This window comes from Bos grunniens, chromosome 17 (genome assembly GCF_055505025.1).
Source record: "Bos grunniens cultivar Pamir isolate PY7600 chromosome 17, Bosgru_T2T1.0, whole genome shotgun sequence".
NCBI lineage: Eukaryota > Metazoa > Chordata > Mammalia > Artiodactyla > Bovidae > Bos > Bos grunniens.
The window spans coordinates 6,183,966-6,199,678 of record NC_141181.1 but is presented as its reverse complement, the minus strand read 5'-3'; the positions used below and the strand labels follow the sequence as shown (position 1 = coordinate 6,199,678).

The 15,713-nt window shown below is 43.6% G+C and overlaps 1 protein-coding gene and 1 long non-coding RNA gene across 10 annotated transcripts in view; one reads left to right on the top strand and one right to left on the bottom strand.

Annotated features, from left to right (window-relative positions):
• Nucleotides 1–8,045, bottom strand: part of GATB (glutamyl-tRNA amidotransferase subunit B) — a 103,219-nt gene extending 95,174 nt beyond the window's left edge. For all 9 annotated transcript variants that reach the window (XM_086346334.1, XM_086346335.1, XM_086346336.1 and 6 more), the window contains exons 1-2: nucleotides 7,853–8,045; nucleotides 5,341–5,491 (exon numbers count right to left, since the gene is read on the bottom strand). Coding sequence is in view for 6 of the 9 variants with exons in the window: in XM_086346329.1 (XP_086202455.1) it covers nucleotides 5,341–5,491; nucleotides 7,853–8,028 (327 nt within the window). In the remaining 3 variants the exon portion in view is untranslated. The remainder of the gene's footprint in view (nucleotides 1–5,340; nucleotides 5,492–7,852) is intronic.
• Nucleotides 8,046–10,099: 2,054 nt separating this feature from the next.
• Nucleotides 10,100–14,694, top strand: LOC147354966 (uncharacterized). Its single transcript, XR_015144115.1, has 3 exons — nucleotides 10,100–10,267; nucleotides 10,950–11,056; nucleotides 12,695–14,694. It is a non-coding gene; the product is annotated as an uncharacterized LOC147354966 (long non-coding RNA).
• Nucleotides 14,695–15,713: the final 1,019 nt, after the last annotated feature.

Here is a 15,713-nt window from a genome sequence, read left to right as displayed (position 1 = left end):
ACTTGCTCAGACTCATGTCCACCGAGTCAGTGACGGGCTTCTTTTTACTGAGATTCCCCCTAAATGTCAAGTTCTGTCGGGTTCCTGCGGATTGCTGCTTAAGGAGTGGAGGGCGAGAAAGAGGAGAGATGGTCATGCTGGGAAAGGCGCGGGCAGAGTGCAGACAGTCTGACCCCAGTGCCTGGATCTCTCGGGGAGTGTGTCAGCAGCTGAATTTCTCCCCAGACTGCACATCCCTGTGGGGCTAGAGCAGCTGTAAAAGGGCAGGGAGAGGACCTCCGGTCTAACTGCTCTGAATCTAGACGATGAATTAACCCCTCTGTCTTGACCTGCCCCTGGCCCTCCACAATACTTGTGGATCTCACATTGGGACCCTTCCTGGGGCTGCCCAGGGCACACAGCTCCTTCCTGACCAGTGCTCTTTCTGCAGGCTTTCTGTCCCTCTCCTGGCTCACACTTAACTCCCTTCTGCTAAGTCAGGCCCTCCTGCATCCACCTTCTCTCCTGCAATCTGGTCTCCTCTCCCATTCTCTCACAGGTTGACAACATTTGAATTCTTTGGCTGTCATTTCTGTGGGGTTTCTTTGGGGCTGGGAGACAGGCAGATTAACATGTTCAACTTGCCACATTCATCAAAAGCCTCTTTAATTGCCCCTTTGTCATTGGCTCCTTCTCATCAGCATCAAAAAGTATTTTGTTGCAGTATTTTGTATTTTATTGCAGTAAAAATATTTAACATGAGATCTACCTTCTTAAAATATTTTTAAGGGGATGTTACTTTACTGTTGACTATAATTCATCATCATTAAAACCATCTCAAGTTTCTCCAACATTAAGGAAACTGAGAAGTTTGTTTTTTTTAATTAAACCTTTTATTTTATTTGGGAGCATAGCCAATTAACAATGCTGTGACAGTTTCAGGCGGACAGTGAAGGGACTCGGCCATACATACACACGCATCTGTTCTTCCCCAACCCCGCGCCCACCCAGGCTGCCACGTGACACCGAGCGACGGCACTGCGCTCTGCAGCAGATCTCTGTTGGCTGTCCATTTTAAACACGGCGCGTGCACGTGAACTCCGAACTCCCTAACTATCCCTTTCCCTATCTTTTTAAAAATCACCTCTCCGTATTTATTTATGTGGCCAACTAAATCAAACCCAGGCCCTTGGCAGTGAGAGCTCAACAGTCCTAACCACTGAACTACCGAGGCATTCCACTCCCTTTTTTAAATACAACAGTATCATCAGTGGGAATTTGGTCTCCTTTCTTTTTGCCACACTGCACAGCTCGCGGGATCTTCCTTTCCTGGCCAGAGATCAAACCCAGGTGCTGGCAATAACAGTGCTGAGTCCCCACCACCGCACCACCAGGGAATCCTCTCCTGCATTCTCTTTCCCTCCTGAGCCAAACTTCTTGGAATAGCTGCTCAGCTCTCACCTCTCCCTCAACACCCCTGAGCTTATCTTCTGTCACCTTCCTCCTACCCCCATCAATGTACTGGAGCCATTCTTGCAAAGGATACCCCATTAATAGCCAATGGCCCCTGCCCAGGCCTCACCTCACTTGATTCTTAGTAAGTCTGACACCCTGTGTACTCACTCCTTCTCAGAACGCTCCGTCCCTTGGCACTTTTGACCCTGGACCTCTCTGCAGTGGGAGGCACACTGCTTAGCGAGGCTTGTGTGGTACAGACTACACTTTCCACGCCAGCTTCACCTCTTGCCACGCCATATTCAAGTTCTAGGCTACAATGCGTGCATGTGTGCGTGCATGCTAAGTCACTTCAGTAGTGTGCAACTCCGTGTGACCCCATGGACTGCTAGGATTCTCTGTCTGTAGACTCTCCAGGCAAGGATACTGGAGTAGGTGGCCATGTCCTTCTCCTGGGCTACAACGAATCAGATTTCTTTCAGCTTCTAATCAAGCCATGTCCTGTTTTTCTTCTGGTCTCTGTACTTCCCATTCACTTTTATCTGGCCAAATTCTGCCAATTCCTTATGTCTGTGTTAAATGTCTCTCCTTGTATTCCCGCTACCAGCAAGTTCACTGAACGGTACTGCAACTGCCTGCTCACTTGTCAAGCTCACGAGGATGAAACTCTCATCTATCCTTTACCTTCTTCAAAGCTTGTGTCACTAGAGCTTCCACGATGGCTAGTGCATGGGAGGCATCCAATAAATGTCAGTTGAGCGAATGAACAAAGACACAATCGCGAGAGGGGAAGCATCAAATACCTACCGAAAGACACTTTCTCGTATTTTCTCTGTAATGGGCCAGAAGCAAATGAATTTGGTCTACAGAAAAAGACTTGACACTCTAACCTAAATTCTTTTGGCTGCCCTTTCTTCCTATCCAGTCAGCGTATCTGACAAATGGTCACCACTTTTGGTACAAAAATCACCAAATGCAGAGTCAGAATATCAGAGCATCAATAAACCAGCTCCACAGGCTTACCAAAGGCCGACTGTCTCAATGTTTCAGTGTCTTTAAAACTTCTCTATAGATACACCACTGGGTTTTGAAGTGCTGTGAGAGTGACAACATCTTATTCTGGTAGTTCTGGTGTCACCTGGGTCACATACTAAAGACAGAAGCATTTCTGAAAAAGAGGCCGATGAGCTCTGTTGAGAGAATCCATTAGGCTGCTCAAACCATGAGTGTGGTAGACTCCAAAAAAGGAAAAACAAATCCCAGCTCAAGCAAACTGGATTTCTAGCCTTCAACTGTCATTTAATGACTGTAAGTCAAGCTCTCAACACCTCAATGTCCCAAACACCTTCACTGTCACGCTGATAATGCTTATACCTGGGAAAGTATCTTCTTCTGTAGGGCATGATGAGACATTTTTCAGGGCATGCTGACATTTAGTTACTTTGAATTGTCTCTAACATTTGACCACATTTAGCCTGGAGAATCACATGGACTGAGGAGTCTGGCAGACTACAGTCAAAAGGTCACAAAGAGTTGGACACAACTAAAGAGACTTAGCACACACACAGCCACAACTACAGAAAACCTGCTTAGCTGCAAAGAGATGTTAAAGTTATGACCAACCTAGACAGCATATTGAAAAGCAGAGACATTACTTTGTCAACAAAGGTCTCTAGTCAAGGCTATGGTTTTTCCAGTGGTCATGTATGGATGTGAGAGTTGGACTGTGAAGAAAGCTGAGTGCCGAAGAATTGATGCTTTTGAACTGTGGTGTTGGTGAAGACTCTTGAGAGTCCCTTGGACCGCAAGGAGATCCCCAGTCCATTGTAAAGGAGATGAGTCCTGAGTGTTCATTGGAAGGACTGATGCTGAAGCTGAAACTCCAATACTTTGGCCACCTGATGTGAAGAGCTGACTCATCTGAAAAGACCCTGATGCTGGGAAAGACTGAGGGCAGGAGAAGGGGATGACAGAGGATGAGATGGTTGGATGGCATCACCAACACAATGGACATGGGTTTGGGTGAACTCTGGGAGTTGATGATGGACAGGGAGGCCTGGCGTGCTGCAGTTCATGGGGTCGCAAAGAGTCAGACACGACTGAGCAACTGAACTGATGCTACATTCCTAGCTGGAAAAACCTAGAAAGAACTCTGCAGTTAAGTCTAGTCTCTTGATAATAAACCACCATGTGGGAAAAAAAAATTCTGAGCTCAGAAGGAAGAAAGGAAAGGTGTTGTGATGAATTGTTTGTCTAAATAGATATTTATTTCTACTATATTTGACTCTGTGCCCGCAAAGAGAATTCATACATTTATAACTGAAAAATGTAAACTATAACTCTTCACAAACAAAAACAATCTCTCCATAAACAGATGCTCTAAGGCAGAGGAAGGGAGTGAGAAAGGAGGGTAAGACACTCCTGTGCTTGTCTTCTCCCAGAAAGACCCAACAGCAATTCAAAGACAACCCTACACAGGGTTTCAGAGAAGGTGATGGCACCCCACTCCAGTGCTCTTGCCTGGAGAATCCCACGGATGGAGGAGCCTGGTGGGCTGCAGTCCATGGGGTCGCTAAGAGTCGGACACAACTGAGCGACTTCACTTTCACTTTTCACTTTCATGCACTGGAGAAGGAAATGGCAACCCACTCCAGTGCTCTTGCCTGGAGAATCCCAGGGACGGGGGAGCCTGGTGGGCTGCCGTCTATGGGGTCACAGAGTCGGACACGACTGAAGCGACTTAGCAGCAGCAGCAGCTAGATAGGGTTTATAAGCATAGGGGTCGTCCAGGACCAAGTGCAAGTAAGGAACGACTCCAAGACACACACGCTGCCCCAGTACAACTGAAACCCTGAGTACAGAAGGTGCACTGGAGCAGCTGCCCATGACCTTCTCCTCTGGGCCATGACTCTGGGAAAAGTAAACTTCTGCCCCTGCACTGCTGCCAGAGTTCGGTTTAACCAGTTTTCACGTGTATTTAAATGTTAGAGAGCATGGAATTCACTCAGGACAACCACTCCCTCCTCCCATCACCATCAGATACACTTTCCCTGAAAGGCTGGCAGGAAACCCCACATCCAGCTGATAATGCGTGTCCTGGACAGACTATGAGCCAAGTATTGGCCCCAATATTCACACTGTTCCTTCCATCCTTTTCTTCAAAAATTAAACCACCTATATGTAAATACATGTTAAAAATCTTGCTGATGAGTACCCTGGACCCAGTCATTCCTTGGGTTTTAGTGAAAAGGAGCAGACAGATCAGTGATTAACTCAAAGCATCATATGGTTGACTTTTTCTGTGTTACTGAGCCCTTCTTAACTTTCAAAACCACAATCATTATGAACCTTACACTGTAAAATCACGTGACATATGCTGCTTCCATTGGCCAGACTTCTCCTTCCCCAGGTACCTGCCTGACTCTGACCTGGCTTCTCAGCTAGCTGAGACACCACCTCCCCCAATGACCTTTCCTTAACGAACCACACCCCTTCCCCAATTTCTCACAACAGTCCTCATACTGAATTAGGTATCCCTCCTCGGGGATCCAAAACTAAACTGTGCTTATGACCTTCACAGGAATAATCACACAGTACTCACACAGGACACATCTCCCCAACTCGCCTTTGAACTTCTCAAAGACAAAGATAGTTGCTCATCATTCTATTTCAGTTCATAGCACAGACATTCTAGTATTCAGCAGACATTCTAAACTGTGTGTGAGATGAGTGCATGAATGTATGAACAAACGGATGACGTTTAAGCTTAGATTTCAGAGATGAGTCTTTAGAAAACATTTAGTCCATCCCACTCCATTCAAAGTTTCCTAAACAAGTATTTCCTAAGAGTTATCAGGGAAGGATGAACATTTTGCAAATGAAAACAGCATTAAATAAAAACCTTACCGGCAAAGTTCCAGGTAGAGATGCATCAAAAAAAGATACCAAAGAATTGGGAGGAGCTGCAAAGCAGACTTGAGATCCAGAAAAGAGTTTGGAGTTGGAGGCAATCTGGGCATGAATTTCCAATCCTACCACAGCTGCCCATTCAGGTTCACTAAGGAGGAGAACATAATGGTTAAGAAGTCATTAGGTTCAATCTATTACCATGAGTGAGTTTCTATGAGCTTAACCTGCAAATGTTACTAATACTTCCCACTTGTGCTTTTAACTTATTAAAACTGTATATTCTACTTTAAAAAATGCGTTACATTGTATTGGGTGACTAAATTAATAGCAATGCAAAATGAACACCAAGAAGACTGGCAAAGCAAGATTCATTTATAACATGGCATAAGAAGAGCTCACTGTGCAAACCAGCTAACAGAAAGGAAGAATATGGCATCTGAAAACAATTTAGAAATGGTTATCAGGTGGAGACTGCTTGGCTGACTTTAATGAGAAGCACCATTTTCTAAATTAACTGTCCTCAGTTAATCACTCAGTACATAAAGAAAGCTGATTTTGTGAACATTTTTAGAATTAATGGAAACAGGATTTTACCACTAGAGAAATAATGGTAAATAAATAGTTGTACATCTCATTATTTAAAAAGGAAGGGAAATTATCAGTCATGTTTTGAATTCGTTTTCTAACAATGGTTTGCAAGTAAAGTAACCATAGTGATACAGATAAAATGGATTAGTACTAAATGATAATCTTCGGAATTCTGCACAAAGGAAAACATTAAATCATCACAAGTGGCTTCCCCCCCTGCCCCGCGCAGGTTCCCCAAATCACTTTAAATTCCAGACATTTAGTGCCGGGTTCCTTTGCATGTTTTAAACTTAATTGCTACCAAACCCAAGAAGCTGCAATAGTGCAGTTTAAATGCTACAATAATCTCTTATCTGGTCACTCCTACTCTGCTGGGTCTGTATGAACATCCATCCCATACACAGATCTCCCTAGGTTCATCTAAGTGTGCTTATTCCATGGGTTATTATCAACCCCATGTATCCTGGGCAATCTGCAGATGGCCTGGTGTACACATACTCTCTCCATATTCTGTCTGTTCCTGTCCTGCTCTTCTCTCAAGCAATTTTCTCTATTATCAAAATTTTTATTTACATGCATTTGGTTTTGTTTCAATCATTTCAACACATGAAGTTCTGTATTTATAGTACTGGTGAATTCCTTATTTTTAAAGAATTTTAAAGCTTGCAATCACAAACTATAATTGAGAGGAATTAAACTAAGAAGTCATCAGAAATCTGCATTCACTAAAACCTTATTCAATGTTTTTTTTGCAGTTTCATTACATAAGCGAAAAAACTTTTCATTCACTTTTCACAGTGAAACAATCTAATTTAATGAAAAGAACAGAACCAGTGCTTTTGGACATTTTCCCCTCTGTTAAAAAAGAAAAGCAAAAATAACAGCAACCTAACTATCTCAAAGGAAAAAATGAATATTTGACACATGCCTTATGTTTCTGCACTTAAAAAGAAATCATTTAGGTCTTATATAGTGAAATATAAGCACCTGTTCAGAGGACATTGAGCAAAATAATCAACAGTCTCTACACAACCAGAGGGAAGATCTCATACCGGCTGCACACACACACACACACACACACACACACACACACACACACACACCTTCCTAGGTCTACACACACACACCTTCCTAGGTCTACACACACACACACACACACACCTTCCTAGGTCTACACACACACACACACACACACACACACACCTTCCTAGGTCTACACACACACACACACACACACACACGTTCAACATGAAAGGCCTCCACAGATAGGTGGTGTTTTCTAACTCTAAGCCACCCATCCAGAACTTGTAGGTAAAGGCTCCTTTTTAGTATTAAAACACTGCTGGCCCAGTTGTGCTAAATACATGTCAGCTAAATAAGATCCCACTTCTACTGATACTAGGCTGACTACTAGTTAAGGTGACTGAACCACTCATCTGTCTGTGAAACATTTAAAAAAACACTTGCTATTTTACACTCTCAAATTACCCAAATAAGGCTATCTGAAGACAATGGTTTACATGTGGGATAGGGACTGATAAGACAGCCAGTTTCCTGTCTTTATTTAGGTTTCAGGGCTGCAACATACAGCCCAACACGTTCCCGTCCACCAGAACGTCCAGACTTAAGGCTGGGCTTTAAAGTGAAGTTGCTCAGTCGTGTCCGACTCTTCGCGACCCCATGGACTGCAGCCCACCAGGCTCCTCTATCCCTGGGATTCTCCAGGCAAGTATACTGGAGTGGGTTGCCATTTCCTTCTCCAGGGGATCTTCCCGACCCAGGGATCGAACCCGGGACTCCCGCATTGTAGGCAGACGCTTTACCGTCTGAGCCACCAGGGAAGTCTGTAGTGGCCATCATCTCCCAAGTCCCGCAGTTCTACCTCAACTTAAGTGGGCAATACTGGTATGAAATAGTATACCCTTTTCTCGGCTTCTGGGCTGTGATGTGGGGCTGCTGAGCCACTGAGCTCTGCCCTCTTTTCCCGTTGGACGTGGACCCAGTCGGAAGCCCTCTTCTGTGACAAGAACCGCAGCCAACCCGGGCGAAAGCAAAACGCCTTCCAGGACAGCACCAGCGCAACATGGGCGCCGCCATTGTCTCTCCAGAGTCCTGGTCAGGTGACACAGCCTCCCTCTGCTGCAAGGCTCTCTGGGAAACGTAGTTCTAAAAAATTAGATAAACCGCTCTAGACTCGGACCGGAAGACTACTATTACCAGAGAGCACTGCGACCGGAAGGCTTCGGGAACCAGGCGAAGAGGGGGCGGGAAGCAGAAATAGCCGGGCGAGTGGGAGGGTTTCTGGGTCGGAAGGTGTGACTCCTCCTAGCGGGGAGTTGGAGAGGTTTGTAGCTGTAAGCACGTGTGAGAGAGAGCAGGCCGTGCCAGAGATCGAAAGCTGAGAAACCTGGCTGGGATTTTATATACCAGTTAACCTGTCGGGCTGCAGTAAATGACCTTGACATCTCCGTAAAGACTTTCTGAACCGCCAACTCAGTTCTTTTTTCTGCTTCCTTTTCCACTTCAGACACCAGTGTATGCATAACTGCAAGAAATAATTATTTGCATGCCAATATGCTCGGCATGGTTCTTAGACACGGGGGATTCAGCAGTGATCAAGGCAGATATAGCCACTATGTTCACGGAACTTACATTCTTGGTAGACTAGACATACAGAGAAGTTAAAAATAGGATGCTTTCACATAGACCATAAGGACTATATTTCAGCACAGGTTCTTGGGAGATAGACCTAGATTGAAACCTCAGGAACATTTAAAATTTTTCTTTTTGATCTTGGCCAGTGTTTGAAAATACTTTCCTTACATACAACGGAAGCCTTGATAGCAGATACCATCATCCCAGTGGACTTCTTTTTTTTTTTTTTTTTTCCTGCTTCAAAATGCATCCCCTTCTTGAAACTCCCACTTATTTCTTGTATTTGAACATACAGTTTAGAATAGCTATTCCACCATTCTCTGTTAGATCACCCTATATTAATACTCCATATAGTGCTCGTGACTATCTGATGTTTATCTTCCATCTCCACAAGCTCCTTGAGAATGGGAAATTGGTCTGCCTTATTCAACACAGTATTACCAAAGTACAAAGTAGGTCTCTCAGAGATGCTTGTTGATTGAAGGAGTGGTGTGTGAAGAATGCATTTGACAAAAGAATGGAGTACATGCCCTTCAGAGTAGTAGTTGTGTGGGAAGGAGATGATGAAATAGTGTGGTGGAGGAGGCAGAGAGAAAATGACCTCTGTGAGATAGATTAAGAAAGTAAGATTGGAGGACTTGGTATTGGATTAAATATAATGGTGGAAGCCTAGGGGAGGGTCAAGTAACTTCTGAATTTCTGGCTTTATACAACTGGATGGCTGATGAAGTTACTCACTGAGATAAAGAAATCAGAAAAGAAACAGGTTTGTCAGAAAATATGACTTTGGTTGCCTTGGAGACATATAAGAGGAGAAATCAAGTAAGCATCATTGATGTCTAACTGAATATTGAGCAGGGGGAAAAGCTGCATACTTCATATATGTCATATGGATAGATTTGCAGTTATTGATCAATAACCTGTTGATTGTGTATGTGTAAGCTCAGTGGTGTCCGACTCTTTTTGACCCCATAGACTATAACCCACCAGCCTCATCTGTCCATGGAATTTTCCAGGCAAGAATTCTGGAGCGAGTTGCCATTTCCTACTCCAGGGGATCTTCCCCACCCAGGGATTAAACCTGAGTCTCTCACATTGGCGGGAGAATTCCTTACCACTGCGTGACCTGGGAGGCCCAACCTGTTGATTAGACATCTGTAACCTATGGTCTGTTTCCATTAATACTATTGTACAGTTATAATAGTATGCAATTTATTCCAACCAGGTAGGCAGCTTTAATTATTTTCATTAAAATTATTAAATTTTTCTATCCTTTTTATTTTTTCATTCGCTATCACGGATCCAAGTTGCTATACCAGAAGTATTTTCATATGACCGAAAATGAGAGAAATGACAGAGACTGTAAAGTAGAAGTGGAGATTGGTTTTAGAATTTACCTCTAGTCAATTATGGCTCTATCAGGTTCAGATCACTCTTTAGAGCCTTTACTAATATGTCTCCTCTGAGTTTCCCACCTTGCTCTGGGTAAACTTGCCTTCTCTTTCTTACTCAGCCTTCAGGTTTACCTGGCCCAGCCTCAGGGTCAAGGGAGTTGTCTCTGGTCATATCGTGGCTCCCCCTTTGATAGGACTGCAGAGGAGAGGGAGCATCCTGTATCTCAGAAGAGAGAATGGGCATCCTTTAGCCAGAAGGAGCGGAGACCATTGCCACCTTCCCACTGGTAATTAGCCTGCTTAGGAGGCAGTTCACTCCGTAGGGTGAAGGGTTTGAGGGTGTTTGGAAACCTCTGTAAGAGAGCAACACACCTAATGAAAATCCTTATTTCATGGGCAAAATGTGCTCTAATGGAAACTCATCTTTGTTTATGAGGTAATATTGTGCAGTAATAGCATATTCTGCCCCACCATTCAGTCAGTTCAGTTGCTCAGTCATGTCCGACTCTTTGCAAACCCATGGACTGCAGCACATCAGGCCTCCCTGTCCATCACCAACTCCTGGAGCCTACTCAAACTCATGTTCATCGCGTCGGTGATGCCATCCAACCATCTCATCATCTGTCATCCCTTTCTCCTCCCGCCTTCAATCTTTCCCAGCATCAGGGTCTTTTCCAATGAGTCAGTTCTTCACGTCAGGTGGCCATAGTTTTGGAGTTTCAGCTTCAGCATCAGTCCTTCCAATGAATATTCAGGACTGATTTCCTTTAGGATAGACAGGTTGGATCTCCTTGCAGTCCAAGAGACTCTCAAGAGTCTTCTCCAACACCACAGCTCAAAAGCATCAATGTTTTGGTGCTCAGCTTTCTTTATCGTCCAACTCATACATACATGACTCCTGGAAAAACCATAACTTTGACTAGATGGACATTTTTGGCTAACGTCTCTGCTTTTTAATATGCTGTCTAGGTTGGTCACAGCTTTTCTTCGAGGAGCAAGCCCCACCACTAGAGGGAGAGAAAATCCTAGGCACATATTTGATCCCTTCAACGAATGGAGACCTTCCAGCTTGATGTGTAAGACGCAGCCCTTTGAAAATGCCTCAGGAGCTGATGGCTCCCTTCTCCCCGCAGATGATCATCACCAGCAGCGCCCCTGGTGCCCTTGTGCGTGGTCTGGTGCCTAGGAGCGCATTGTTTTTCCTCCTGTCTAGTCAGGGGCTCCCACCGAACTTCCTGCTGTGGGACCGTTTCTCCTGTGTTCCTCCTGCATGCCAACTCTGATATCTGTCAGAACTCTTACTGACAGCTCTCAAGCTGAGAGAGCTATTTTGGTTTCACCGAAAAGGTGGCTGTCATCTGGAAGACATGGAGGTTTTCATTTTCAAGAAGCTCAGAAGGTTCCTAGGACAGGGTTCCTAGCAAAAACCTTTTCTTTGGGAGAGCCTCTCAGCTCTTATTTTATTCACATAATTGACACAGTACAAATAAATTTAGAACAGGTTCTTGAAAAGATATGTAAGCCAGGACAGGGTTTCAAGTTATTACTTATAAATGGCAATGGTTAGGAAATATATCTAAAATAACATGTTTGGTTTTGTTAGTATTCTTCAGAGAGTCTTTGAACATCAGAGTTGGAACAGACTGGCTTACCTCTGTGCTTGCCTCAAAATCCTCAGGTATCTGTAGAAAACACATTGATTTCCAAACACAAATAATTTCTCCCTCAAATCTAAGTGGTATTTAATTGCACTTCCCTTCTCCTTCTTTCGCTGGATTGAGATGGGGGAAAGATGTATAGAAACAATATTCTAGGATTTATAACTTCTTCAGCAACATGGGTACAATGTGAGGGAATGACACAAATGGCTCTGTTTCCATTTTTTTAAAACGAAGTAAACAATTTTAATGGAAACATTGAAATTTCAAGTAAAATTAAAAGGATTCGTTTGAATAATGTATCATAGCAGTCTATCTCAAAATTGACTTGAATGTAATTCTGAATCTGAACGTTGTGTTAACTCACCTTTTATTTGACTAATGACTTCTATGGAAACAAAGGCAGCACTTTAAAGATATCTAGCAGAATAAAAAACAAAATGCCCCTTGCAGCCTAACAGACTGGGCGTGGATGGCTATCTGAGTATTTTTAAACATGGTTGTGCATTTAGTTCCTCTGTGCAACTGCTAGTTTCTATCTGTTCTACAGTTATAACAGCCAGCCTACTGTCTTGAATGTTACATCATGTAGGGAGGGAGGAAGGTCAGGATAAATTCTCTAAGGAATAAAAGTCCACTGCAGATGACGTACAGATGACAAAATCTGACAGCATCATTTTCAGGTTGGAAGTACATGGGCACAGAGGAAGTCCAGTTTTTTTTTTTTTTTTTTTAAGCATTTTGAAAACAAAATTTCTTTTTAGAAAAACCACCTTATAGGTCCCAGTTGAGTGTCATTGCTGCTGCTACTGCTAAGTCGCTTGTCATGTCCGACTCTGTGTGACCCCATAGACGGCAGCCCACCAGGCTCCCTGAGTGTCATTAGGGGGAGAAAAATGCTGAGAACACATGCATTCTGGGAAATCGAGAGAACAGGATTCATTTCCTTTTATTTTTACCCTTAAGTCTGGATTCTGGTGATGTGGAGGGAACAATTGCTTTTTCTGGAAGATTGCTCTGAGCAAAGAAATCTATAACTTTTTCTTTCTTCCAAAGCAGGGAAATAGAACATCCTGTCCAGCATCTTAGTAGAAACAAAGTATTGTCTGGGGAAGACGGGACCAGGGCATCACCACCATGAGCCACGTCTGGTCCATGAACTGTCATCTCTCCACGCCCCTCCTTCTTCTAGATGGTCTCAAGGGATGGTGTGCTGTTTTCTCAGGCTTTTGCTTTTCTAGAAATCTGACTAATCTTAGAAGCAGTCAGGAATTATATGTAAGAAAGAAACTCCCCCTTTCGACATGCCCCTGACACAGCTTGCTTGAAAGAAGATACTCCTGAGCTGCTTTAATGGGCAGTAGAACCTGTGAAATTCAGCATGCCTAGAAGCTATGTGCTCAGATTCCCACTATGCACTAAGAAGCTCTGTCTGTTGTGTTTTGAAATTGGGTATTTGGTCTTTAAAATTATAGAGTTTGTACACACACACTTCTAAGTAGTATCTTATTTTAGGATCATGCACATATAATGATCAAAAGCTTTTAGGTTTCAAACAGATGATGTTTTTGGATGAGAGCTGGGTCTCTCAATTTTAAGTCCAAAGATTTCGAGGAGTACAATTATGATGGAACAGAGCTATGCCACCAAGATGCACAAGCTCTGATGACACTTTTCCCTCAGTAGGTGAACCCCTACTTGATAGGAAGGGAAGATGTATCAGAGTCTGCAAGGCGGTACAGAAGAGAACAGGTTTATCTTGCCCATGCTGCCAGGTAACTGGTGTCATTACCTGTGAGTATCTGGGCTGGAATCTCTGTATCTAGGCTGCCCTTGAACCAAGAGTGGTTGGGCTGCACGAAGCAGTAAAGGCTGAAACCTTGGTGGCGGAGCCTTCAAGGATCCCTGCAGTTCAACGTATGGCCGTTGAAAGGAAATTTAGTACTCCATGAAGAGGTGCCAGGTTGAATTAAAATCAAGTGGCTCAATTCAAACACATTAGCAATCAAATAATACAATGACTGAGATAAATGCAAAGAGAGAGACAGCAAAAAATGCCCAGCAATTCATGAATACTAATTAGAGAGGGAAAGACCAGCACAGACATTATTCATGCCTTGTTGGAGTCCGACTCTAGATTCTAATTCACAAATAAGATTCGATAACTTGACTCAACAATGATTTCATGTTGATGTTGATTCTACACTTAGACCAGTTTTCCTGCTAAAAGGCATTTTCACCCCCTTTCGCACGTAGTAATAATGGAAAGAAATGATGTTAAGAAAAGGACTGGATACTGTATTTTTCAAAAGACATGGAAAAGTAAGATTATATAAAATGTCATGCTTGCAAATAACAAGGACCCATCTAGCCCAATAGTCTCTAAGCTTTCATCTTTATTTGGGCTGCCATAGTACATTAGTAAAGTGTCTCTGGGAAATATTTTGCCATGATTCAGAGCCCGTGACTTTTAAAATTTTATATAGATTTATTAACTAAATGCATTCCCTTCTACTTGCCACACTGAAACACACAATCCATGAAGTGTTCTCACAATTTATGAGGGTTGGTTTGACATTGCACAATCTCTCTGAGTTTTGTGTCCAGAGCAGATGTCAAAATGAAGAAGCATGAGTTTAGGAAAGAAAATACTTCATCTTGCTCAGTTCTCAAGATTAGTGACCATTTTAGATGCCTGGGGCCTTTTTCTTGGGGTCTATGACAGGAGGACACAAGCAGCTATATAACCACCTCTCTGACAGCAATTCTGTTTACTGGAATAGTAGCTCACTTCCCCAAAGGAAGACCAAGAGTATTTTGCTGTTGGCTTACATTGTTTATTATGTCTTTCTAGAAATTCTATCTAGCCTTAGCCTTACACCCTTCTGTTCTCTTTGCCCAAGAGAGATCTAAGGTGCCACTTATTTCGAAGTGATAATATCCCTTTGCATCGGTTCTATTGTGTAACAGATCACATGAACTGTGTTTCTCACTGTGCCAGTTAATAGTTGTTGTCCATGGAGTTGAAAAATAAAATTGAGTCTGTATTTTGGTTGGATTTCTATGGCACCATTGAATCAAACGTGTTTATTCTCTCTTCTTTCAAAAAAAAAAAATGTTGCTATTTATTTTCCATTGTCAAGAAACAACAAGCTTGGAAGTTGTAATCTTCACTCTGTCTGAAGAGTAATGTGGCAAGACAGGCCAAATTAAGGAAATCAGCTTCTGTGACATGAGTCATGTAACTGAGGTCCTGTCCTGCCTCTGGTGACTTTGGCTGATGCCTGCTTCTCTTCAAAAGGGATTCCTAGGAGAAAATCACCCATGGATTGTTTATCTAGGGAAAAACACAGATAAGGCATAGACATTTAATCTTTGTTAATCAAGACAGAGGCAGAAATACCTTTCTTCCTATACCCATTCTAAGCCCATTTTCTTGAAAGAGCAGTTAACATTTACTTTCTGAGGTCTAAAATTTTCAAATTCTACAACTTCCGTATTATACTATCTATGTCTTTTTTAAGAAAGGTGTATTTGCTCGCTCTTGGCCATGCCGGGTCTTTGTTGCTGTGCACGGCTTGCTCTAGTTGTGGTGAGCGGGCTACTCTCCAGTTATGGTGAGCGGGGCTACTCTCCAGTTATGGTGAGCGGGGCTACTCTCCAGTTATGGTGAGCGGGGCTACTCTCCAGTTATGGTGAGCGGGGCTACTCTCCAGTTATGGTGAGCGGGGCTACTCTCCAGTTATGGTGAGCGGGGCTACTCTCCAGTTATGGTGGGCGGGGCTACTCTCCAGTTATGGTGGGCGGGGCTACTCTCCAGTTATGGTGGGCGGGGCTACTCTCCAGTTATGGTGGGCGGGGCTACTCTCCAGTTATGGTGGGCGGGGCTACTCTCCAGTTGTGGCGGGCGGGGCTACTCTCCAGTTGTGGTGGGCGGGGCTACTCTCCAGTTATGGTGGGCGGGGCTACTCTCCAGTTATGGTGGGCGGGGCTACTCTCCAGTTATGGTGAGCGGGCTACTCTCCAGTTATGGTGGGCGCGGCTACTCTCCAGTTATGGTGGGCGGGGCTACTCT